This window comes from Poecile atricapillus, chromosome 24, assembly GCF_030490865.1.
Source record: "Poecile atricapillus isolate bPoeAtr1 chromosome 24, bPoeAtr1.hap1, whole genome shotgun sequence".
NCBI classification, from domain to species: domain Eukaryota; kingdom Metazoa; phylum Chordata; class Aves; order Passeriformes; family Paridae; genus Poecile; species Poecile atricapillus.
The window spans coordinates 6,034,006-6,044,631 of NC_081272.1; the positions used below are offsets into that span (position 1 = coordinate 6,034,006).

General features: G+C 47.0%; 1 protein-coding gene across 2 annotated transcripts; it reads right to left on the reverse strand.

The window, feature by feature from the left end:
- Window positions 1-2,010: 2,010 nt before the first annotated feature.
- Window positions 2,011-9,780, reverse strand: IL22RA1 (interleukin 22 receptor subunit alpha 1). 2 transcript variants are annotated; one of them, XM_058856530.1, is made up of 7 exons: window positions 9,562-9,780; window positions 7,398-7,530; window positions 6,848-7,020; window positions 5,529-5,713; window positions 4,894-5,029; window positions 4,581-4,702; window positions 2,011-3,847 (listed from the first exon to the last, which is right to left on the reverse strand). In XM_058856530.1, the coding sequence occupies exons 1-7, from the start codon at window positions 9,602-9,604 to the stop codon at window positions 2,606-2,608; spliced, it is 2,034 nt and encodes a 677-aa protein (XP_058712513.1). In that variant the 5' UTR covers window positions 9,605-9,780; the 3' UTR covers window positions 2,011-2,605. The 2 variants fall into 2 exon arrangements, with proteins under 2 accessions (XP_058712513.1, XP_058712514.1); XM_058856531.1 differs by lacking the exon at window positions 9,562-9,780 and adding an exon at window positions 8,510-8,591.
- Between the last annotated feature and the right edge of the window lie 846 nt (window positions 9,781-10,626).

Here is a 10,626-nt window from a genome sequence, read left to right on the forward strand (position 1 = left end):
AGGAGGTCCTGGAGCTGCTGTTTGACACAAATGGATCCGGTTGGTTCTGAGCAGAGGAAGGCAATGAGGTCAGCAGGGATGACGTGTTCCTTGATCCAATAAAATTCAACTGCATCAACATTTCTCTCCAAGCTTTTCCAAAGGGAAATAGCTTGAGAAGGGATGATCTGTGTGTTAAATTTAGGAGGTGACTCATGAGACAAGAATCAATCTCCCTCTGCTCAGAAGATCCAAGCCTCAAAGATCAATATTGACTAAGCCATGACTAGAGAAGGAAGTTGAAGATATTGCAGTCAGTCCCTCTGTAGGACAGGGCTCTCCTGCCTGTGATCCCTGGGCACTGCAGCTTCTGGGAGAGGATCTGATGGGGCTGGAATCATTCCTGCCTTCTGTTCAGCCAGGGGTAATGCAGCCCTGAAGATATTTAAGGGCCTGAAGGAGAGATGGATGTCCCAGCTCAGGGACTCTTTGCATCTTTTGGCACCTATGTGCATTCTAAAAATCCATTCCCAGACTTCCCTCAGTTCCCAGCTGTCCTCCAGCAGGAGGATACATTTATTACAGTCTGGGCATGATCACACCCTGTGGTGGGGGTTCTGCAGGGTGGTTTGGAAAGGCTTTTAAAAATAGAAAATAACATTATTTTAGCAGCAGACTCAAATGCTCTCCCAAGGCCCCCATCCCTTCCACACAACTCTGCCCATACTCATCCTGTGCTGGGGCTTGTGTTTCACAACACAATCCAAAATGTTGGTATTGTGGCATTTGATTATTCCCTGGGTAGCATCACTGGGAATGTTGTTGACACAAGTTATGCAGCCCACAGGCAACTCTGAATAAGGTAATTTGCATTAATGGCTTTAAATGCCTCTCCAGGGGAGTTTAGTAGAAAAAAAATGTTACCCCTGGGGTCTCCCTGTCTTTGGGAACAACTCCAGGAGCTGCAGCATTTCTCTGTGTGTTGTTTTTTGGGGCACAGAGCAGAGGAAACAGATCAAAGGACATTCCACAAACCCTTTGGTAGTGAATGGTAGGGAGGGAGCTCCCTGGAAATGTCCTGCTGGTCACTGCCCAAGCCATGCATTTATTTCAGTCTTTGATACCCTGACACTTCTTTACCACACTTGGAATTTTGGCCTTTTGGCCTCACTGGGCTGTGGTCCTTCATCAGCTGTTGGTGCTGCAGCTCACAGCTGAACCTTGGCCTGTAAAGTTTCTATTCCTTTAACCCTGGGTTGAATCATCAAAATCTTCACTTCATGAGCCTATGGCTTATTTGCAAAATCACCTCAAAGCAAGTGGAATTTAGCCTTCAGCTGCAGCTTTTCTAGGCTGAGAAAACCCCCAAGTGCACTTGGAGTGGGAACAGCTGAATTTGACTTCTGGTCAGCATTGGTATCTTTGAGTAAATCCTTCCCCATACCAGTCAAACCTTGTTTATTCCTCTAAATGCTTTCACTTCTCTAAAACCAATGTCCTCAGACACATTTTTTCACCACAGCAGTGGAAATGAACAGCCTGAACTGTGTTTTCTTCTGGATGAGAAATAATCACCTCCTCTGGCCCCTGAATTAGAATTTAGCTTGCTTTTGGTGGAGGTCCAAGTCTTCCAAGGGTTTTAACTCCCAAGAAATTGGTCATGGCAGCTCTGGCATGGAACATGGAGCAGGTTCCTTATGGGGAGTGAGAGGAAGAGCTCCAGACCTCCCTGGTCTCCTTTGTGGATTGCTGAGTGCATGGATTGGGATTGGGATAAATTGAGATTGAGGGTTGAACTGGGAATGCTGCCAATCCTCACATCCCTGCCTGTCTGGAATGTGATCCCAGGAGCTTCATCCCTGGGGATCTCAGGGGAGGAAGAGAATATGTGACTATTGCAGAGAAAGAAAGGAGCAGCAGCTGAGAAATCTCAGAGTTGGGCCAAGACTGCATTAATCTGTTGCAGAGATGAAAAAAGCTTTATCTTTACACAGGTATTAAAAAAGGCTTTATCTTTGTACAAGTATTAAAAAAGACTTTATCTTTGTACAGGTATTAAAAACCACAGGGGACAGGGACATATTTCACAGAACTGCTGTATCAGGAGCTGTTAGCCAGTTTCAAGGACTCCTTTACAGGCAAAGTCCAGGGAAGTGGAATCCTTTTTTTGCAAGTAATTTATCCAAGGGTAGAACACCAATAGCTATTTACTCCTTTTGCTCTACTGTGGTACAATAAATACTTCTAAGTTTGCATACCTGAATTTCTTCAAAGGGAGGGGTACATCTTAGCCCTCAATCTTTGGTGTTGGTAAAGAGCAAACATGGTTTCTGTTGTGAACTTTGCTAATTTTTCAGTAAACTGAATTTGAGATTGGGAACTGAATCTTAACTGATCTTTTAAAGTAATCCATAATAAATTTGAGAATATGCAAGAAATAAAGACCTGTTGTTTGAGTGCAAAGGTACAGTATTGCAGTGTAACAAGGAGTAATTCTATCAGTAAAGGCACCAAACTCCATCACAGAACAGTCTGAGCTGTGTTAATACAGCCAGGATCAGCTGTGGTTTTGCATTGTTTCCATTTCATGCAAGAAAACGTCCAGAAATCATCTGGATTTTAATACCTAATAAAATTCTGTGCTATCCTCCTCATCCCACTGCACTTTCAAGTCCAGATCTTTGAAGAGCATGGTGAGAGGAGTTCCCCTGTCCCAGCCGGAGCTGCTGGCTGGGGACACGCTCAGTTCTGTGCAGCTCAGCTCCTTTTCTGCTGGGAACATTTCCATGCCCGCAGTCTCTGGGAGCTGTGCTTTGCTTGCAGGATGTGGGAATGGCTCTGGCAGCACCCACTGCTCCGTGTGCTTCTCTCCAGGGATGTCATTCCCAGTCCTCACCGAGAGAAGCAGGGCTGCTGACAGCGGTGCCAGCAGCTCCTCCTCTGCCACAAAGTCTGGGGCAGTTTTCCCTGCAGACAGCAGCAGGGGCAGCTCTGCCTGTTGTCTGTAGCATCCTCCCTGTTCCAGCAAGGACAGGGACAGCTGGGACACACGCTCTGCCTGTTGTCTGTAGCATCCTCCCTGTTCCAGCAAGGACAGGGACAGCTGGGACACACGCTCTGCCTGTTGTCTGTAGCATCCTCCCTGTTCCAGCAAGGACAGGGACAGCTGGGACACACGCTCTGCCTGTTGTCTGTAGCATCCTCCCTGTTCCAGCAAGGACAGGGACAGCTGGGACACACGCTCTGCCTGTTGTCTGTAGCATCCTCCCTGTTCCAGCAAGGACAGGGACAGCTGGGACACACGCTCTGCCTTTTCCAGCCCCTCGCTCTGTATCAGCAGCTGCCTCTGCCCAGGGCTCCCCTGGATCACCGACTCCAGTGTGTCCCTGCTCTTCCACAGGGCCACCTTTGCCTGCTGCTCTTTGTAATCCCAGTGGTTGCAGCTCTTTCCCAGCCCTTGGGTTTGGAGTTTTCCATCCCCAGAACGATCTGGTGACATTTCCTCGAGCCTCTGCGAGCCGTGGTTGGCGTGGGCCGTGCCTGGCACACACAGCCCGTAGGTCATGGCCAGGCTGCTGCTGCCCGGGGCTGCAGGAACATTCTGCTCTGCTCTCTGAGGAGTGTAAGCAGTCAGAGCTGGGAATTCCACCTGGAAAGGCTGAGGGGACAGTGGGAATGCTGGAACATCCTCCTGCTGGTGGTAGGGACAGAAAAGCCCTGCTGGCTCCAGGGTCCTGTCCAAATCTTGGCTCATCTGCGCCAGCTGCACTTCAGGGATGGAAAGGCAAGGTTTGGGTAAGCTCAGGGGCTTTATGATGTGCTCCACTGTCAGTGTGAGAGGCTGGAATGATGGAATCCCTCTGAAGTCCTGGTGGAGCAGATAAAAAAGCACCAGTTATTAACAAGAAGCTGTGACCTTGAAGGTTTGCTTTAGTTACTCTAACATTTCTCTAACATTTTCTTTGGAGAAGGGTCAGTAAGAGCCAGTAACAGCCACCAGGGACCTGCTCTGCTCACAAAATAACTTCCTTTTTGTTCCTGGAGAATGACTATTCACAGGCATACAGCCATTTCTCATTGTGTATCAACTCAGCAGTCCTGAAATATGAGGAAGAAAATCTCCTGCTTTCGCTTTTGCAAGATTTGGCCTAAACCCTGCAGCATGGAAATGAAAATCCTTGAGCTCATTAGCATGAAAACCCAATTCTTGCTGTGGGGGATAGGTGAGAATCCCAGGGTTTCAAGGGGAGCTGGGGATTTAGGATGCCTAAGCTGAGGGGCTCAGTTTGGGGAAGGTTCTGAGCACCCTGAAGTGTGAAGTAGTAGTTCATACTACTTATGAAGTAGTAAAGGGTTTTTATTAACCCTTTAAAAGAAGGAGGGTGGGTTTGGATTGGATACTGGGGAGAAATGCTTTACTCAGAGAGTGACACAGAGATCCCTGGCAGTGCCCAAGGATGGGCTTGGAGCAGCCTGGGATGGTGGGAGATGTGGACCCCATAGCAGGGCATGGATTAAATGATCTTTCAGCTCCCTCCCAGCCCCAGGCAGTGGTGATTGGTGATTTCCAAGCTGAGCTGCAGTGGCTGCAGGGCACTCACCAGGGCTCTGGGCTGGGCACTGCGCTGTTTGATGTATTTGTAAGTCACATAAGTGCTGGCAGCAAACACCAGCCCAGCACAGAACGCCAGGGCCACCAAACAGTAGAAAATCCACGTTTTATCTGGGGAAAGAACAAGTGGGAAAAGAGCTGGATTAGAAAAATGTCACACTTAGCTAGGTGATGTCACAGGTTTGGTATCACTGGAATGAATTTTTAAATTATTCAAACGTTCTGTGCTGAAAATCAATGTGTTTTGTGTATCCAATATCCCAGCTAGACTTTTCAACTTTCAGCAGAGTTAACAGCCTCACCTGACAGTGTTTTGACCCAAAACACCTGAGGTTTGCTCCTTCTCTGCAGCAGACAGATGTAAACTGTCCCATTGTATTCAGTGTCTGGGTCCAAGTTGGAAACTTCAAATTCTTTGCTGTGCTCATTCTTTGTCCACTGTTGAAAAGAAAGGTAAAATCTTCTTAAGGGGAAAATTGAATTTCTTCAATTCAGATTGCAAAATTAAGCATAAAATATTATTTACTAATGAGGTCTTACAGGGCTCTAATTGTTCTGTATGTATGGAACTCTGATTTTTTCTGAATCATATTTATATTATTTTGTCGATTATTTCTGTATTTAATTTTGCATTTCAGTTTCTTAAGACTTGAACTACTTAAGTCATTTTTAATCACCAGTGGTTTTACTTTTTGATATTTAGACACTACTCTAGGCAAGTCCTTTTTTTCCCAGAATTTAAGAAGAAAGTTTAAAGTTCCCATTGTCCTGAGAATCAAAAACTCCAAGATTTTCCCTTGTAAATCAGAACATCTGATGATGAAGAAGATTTCCCTTGTACATCAGAAATCTCCCCCATCCTGTATAAAATAAGATCCTTCTCCAGCTCATCTGAAATGGGATTTACAGCATCCCAGTGGCCCAGGTTGTGCTTTACCTGCTGCTGTGTCCTCTGGTTGAATATTGTCAGGTGATAATCCACAGTCCCAAATTTGCTGTAAATGTCCTCCACGGTGAGCTGCTCGTCATCCTCACCCCGCAGGGGGGTAAAGGGGGGCCGGATCAGGAACTTTATGGAGCGTACATAGGGAATATATTCCACTTGTGGTGCCCCTATGATGGCTGGGAAGGGCAGAACAGGCAGTGTTAATATCATCTGATATCTTAAACACAGCCCAGACTGACTGAAATTGTTATTTCTGTTGGTACAAAAAGGTGTGTGAGCTGGATGAGCGTGAGCAGAAGTTCAAATCAGAAAGAGAATCCTTGAATTTCTAGTCAGGTTTCTTTAAGAGCCATTAAATGGGTGGTAAAATTTCAGACTCACTGAAATTGTTATTTCTGTTGGTACAAAAAGGTGTGTGAGCTGGATGAGCGTGAGCAGAAGTTCAAATCAGAAAGAGAATCCTTGAATTTCTAGTCAGGTTTCTTTAAGAGCCATTAAATGGGTGGTAAAATTTCAGACTGACTGAAATTGTTATTTCTGTTGGTACAAAAAGGTGTGTGAGCTGGATGAGCGTGGCAGAAGTCAGGCTGCTGGAGACAGAGGTGGTTTTGGGGTTCTGTACATTTACAGTGTTTGTCCCCAGGAATTCTCATCCCAGGCTTTTCCAGCTCCATGTTCCACATCCCTGTGTGTGTGAGGGGTGAAATCCACCACAGGCACTCAGGTAACAGCTGCCCAAATCCCAGCTCCCATCCCACACCAGATTTACAGGGCTTTTGTGCCTGCACTTGTCTCTGGTGACCACCCACCACTGCAAAGGGTTTAATCCAAGTTTTCACAGCTTTTTTTGCTCCAAAGGTCTGAAGGCTCTTCACAACCACTGGCTGCTGATGCCACTTTGAATTATTCTTGATTTTTCAGTGGGGAGATTTTAGCCACAGAGCCAGTGAGGCCCCCAAAGGCTGCGTTGTGTCAGGGCTCACTTTGGAGCTGGGACACAAAATATCCATTGGAAGGGATGCTCATCCCAATGTTCCCATTTCACAGCTCCTGGGACTCTCTGTCCTCATGTCCCTTACTCATTTCTTTATTCCTCTCACCAGCAGCTCTCCTCCCATCACACCTGGCTTTTCCTTTCTCCTCTGATCCCACTTTAGGGTCAGATCTCAGCTGAAACCCTTCCCATCTTTACCTCCAGGCCTTCACTCCCTCCCCACCAGGCACAGAGCTTTGCAAGGCTGAAATGTGAGGAAATGCTGCCCTGCAGGTGCTGGGAAGGAGGATTTGGTGGTTCTTGCAGTGGTACCTACTCTCTTTGCGGGGCTCGAACCTCTCGGAGCGCACCCAGCTCGGGGAGCAGCCCCTGGCCCTCACCCGCCCGTAGAAATGCTCCGTGAAGTTCTCTGTCTCCTGGCTGAGGTTGCAGAAGAGCTGGGTGATGCTCTGGCACTCAAGCTTGGTGAGCCAGGATTTCTCTCCATACCTGAGGATAAAAAAAGAGTTTGGGGTTGTTTGGTTGAACAGGACTGCAGGAAAACAGAATAGAGAGGAGGAAGTTGCTACAGGCAAGAGCTGCTCATTCTCTAGGTGATAATTCAGGAAATAGGATTGAAGCCCAGACTCCAGGATCAAACAGAAACACCACAATCAGTGACAGCAGAGGAGAGCTCATGGAACAAAGCAACCCAAGATGTAAAATATTTGTTTAAACGAGCATCATCTCCCACTTTGAATAATCCTGTCCTTCACTGAGCTCTTCTCTGAGCAGAACCATAATACAGGCAGGAGAAACAGCAAAATCAACTTTTCTGTCTCTCTGAGACCCCTAAAAACAGCCCAAAAGAAGCAAACTTCACATACTGTTTGTATTGGACATCAAACACAGTGCCAGGAGGAATATCTGCCTCTGTTTCCCACGTCAGGATGTTCTCAAAGTTTGTGGAAGTAAATGCTGCACGTTTCAGACATGATGGTCTCTCTGTAGCCACAATACCTGAAGGAACAGAGAAACTGGTTTTAAAAAGCACTTTCTGACATCTCAGCCCTCAGATCAAAACGGATCTTGTGGTGTTTTGCTGAAGCTGGGCTGAAAAGGAGCTTGAGCAGAACAGTCACACTCTTGCACACAGACTGACTCATCCCAAAGAAATGAAACTCAGGAATTTATACAGCAAAGCCTCAAAAACTCGAATCAGAAAGAGAATCCTTGAATTTCTAGTCATGTTTCTTTAAGACCCATTAAATGGGTGGTAAAATAATATCAATAACCTGTTTTCAAGCCCAGAATCCCATCTGTGAATGTCTCTGCTTTCTGCCCCTGCTCAAGGAAGTGACATGCAGAGCTCAGTGCCACCTCCCTGAAGATGTGGCTCGTTCTCCTCTCGTGCTCCATGATTTATTGGATGGAAATTGCCTGTACAGGCGACAGCCGATGTCTGGACTCTGGCCTGGGTGTGTCAGGGTGCCAGCAAACAATTCAGCCAGCTCCCTGCTTTCTGAGCCCTGCTCCTCTTCCCTGGGACAACAGGAATGTCACAGAAAACACATCCCTGGACAGCAGGATCCCACTGTGGCCCTGCAGAAACCTCCTCGAGGATTTTGTCTCTTATCATGAGAAAACACAGTGCAAAATTTCCCCAAGGCTGATCCACAAGAGTTTCTAACTGATCTTTAAACTCTGAATTCAAATTATAGGCAGATCCTCAAAGATAAATAATTTATATATTATTCTCTTGGTTTGTGGCACTGATTAACATCTGGGGCACGTGAGGGCTTCAGCCTGCAGTGAACAATGAGGCCCCTTGTGAAAAAGTGGGGTGAACAAATGAAAATAGCACAGATGGGCAAACTGAGCACTGGGATGAGGATGATTTAGACAAGGTCACATCAAACAGGGACTAAATCCCACCTGGATTCTCTCTCCAAGCTTTCCCCCCATGGGCCAGAACTGAGTGTGAGCGGTTCAAACTCACTGGCTGAATGGCACAGATCCCTTCTCAGTCCTGAGTGTGGCATTTGGGCAGGGAAGTGGTGCAGAAATGGGCTCCAAATCTCCTCCTGACTTCATCCTCAGCTCTACATTTGCCTCTGCTCATTCCAGGCTCAGCAGGAGGCAGCAGTGTGGGTATGAAGGAGTGGGATTCCCTGTCTGAGCACCCTGAAAACTGAGTCACAAATACCCTGGTCTTATCAGGAGTAGGAAATCTGTGTGTTCCCACATTTATCCATGCCAGAACACTGTTATGCAAAGCAGCAGGCACAGTCAGGTGTGGGTAGGGGAAAACCAGGATATTTCACTGTGTAACATCCCTTGGGCCCAGGAGTTCCACAGATCCCAGACAGGAGCAGATGAATGACAAGGCTGAATGCTGAAAAGCTGGTGTCTGGAAAAAGAGCAAGTTTATCCTTCATTCACCCAGCAGTGAGCTTGTCACATCTGGAGTAGGATTAAATGGCTTTTAGAGGGAGAAATTGTTCCCTGGGAGAGTGAGGAGCCAGAGAAGCTGGGGCTGCCCCATCTCTGGAAGTGCCCAAGGCCAGGTTGGTCGGGACTTGGAGCACCCTGGGATGGTGGAAGGTGTCCCTGGGGGTGGGATGAGATGAGCTTTAAGTCCCTTCCAGCCCAACCACTCTATGACAACTCCCTCATTTTAAGATTACATTAGTTGTTTGTACCTCTTAAAATCAGGACTCGTATTCATTTGTGCCTTTGGTTAAGACACGAGGAGACTGATCCAAAGCCCCCTGATACCAGTGAATTTCCTTCACTCCTGTAGGATTTGGGTTGTAACACAACAACAAACCCTTTGAAGGGAAGGAATCTTTTCCTCTCCCTACTGATCCCTCAAGTGCCGAGCACCAGCCACCCATGGGAGTTACTACAAGGAGAGATCGACACCCAAGTGAACTCAGGCAGCAGCTCATGCTCTAGGTGAAATAGGAAATATTCAGGAAATAGGATTGAAGTCCAGGATCAAACAGAAACACCACAATCAGCGACAGCAGAGGAGAGCTCAGGACTTACCGACCACTGAAACTCCAGCCAGGAGGATCAGAAATGGCTTCATGAATAACTCTGCAGGCTGGGCTGCAAGAGCAGGCAGCTGCTCCTGTTTGCAGGTGAATCACCTTTTACGAGAGCTGAACGCTTTCTTGCCAGGCCAGGTTGGATTTGTTGCTCAGAGCTGAGCTCCTGTCCTGCCTTCCCTGGGCTGGGAGCTGCTTGGAGCCCTGCGCATGTGTGACACAGGACAGAGTGACAGCAGCAGCACCTCTCCCCTCCAGTGCACACCTGACTGTACAAAGGTGCACGAGCCAGAGGCTGAGAAAATCCCCAGCTCCTGAAAAAGAGCCAAATACCTTTTTGCTGAGAGCTTCCTGCCTGAAAGCCCTCCCTGAGGTTCCTGGGGTTTGAGGTTTGTTTTTCTGGTCGGGTAACTTGAGCTTGTTACAACTCTAGACATTAAAACTTAGTGCTGTGCACCTGACTGGCTTAATACCTGCTGCAAGCAATGCACCTATTTCCTTAAAAATCCTGCTTAATTCCTTCTTAAAATAGAAGTCACTGGGTTTTATGCTGGTCTGTTGTTCTTACTGGCCTTGGATGGGAAAAAAAGGATCAGCACATGTCCTGCTGCAGCCTGGGCTGAGCAGGAGCTCCTCAGCTTTGCCCTCTGCACCACCAACTTCTCTCACCTGATGTGGGAAACAGGTGGAAGAGTGGTGGCCTTTCCACCTCTGTCCCACAGGTTTTTGCAGAGGCCATTGTACACCTGCAGTGTTTATTTTTGTGGCTGTTTACAGTGTAAAGTTCTGTTACTGAATCCACGTGATAAGAACTGGGAGTTTATATGGACAAGAAAGGGATAATAATTTCCATCCCTTTTCCATAATGTGCCCAGTTTTTAGGGTGTTATTTAGTTTAAATACAAATTAAATTAAATTGAATACAAAGCCTGTGTGAGGTTCTGAAGGTGAATGTTGATTTCAGTGCTTTATCCTTGTGGCCAAACGTGACAGAATTCACAAACCCCTTCTGCTTCTCTCCTCATCTGTGGCTTTCCTGTTCCTGATGCTGTTTCTGTTCCCT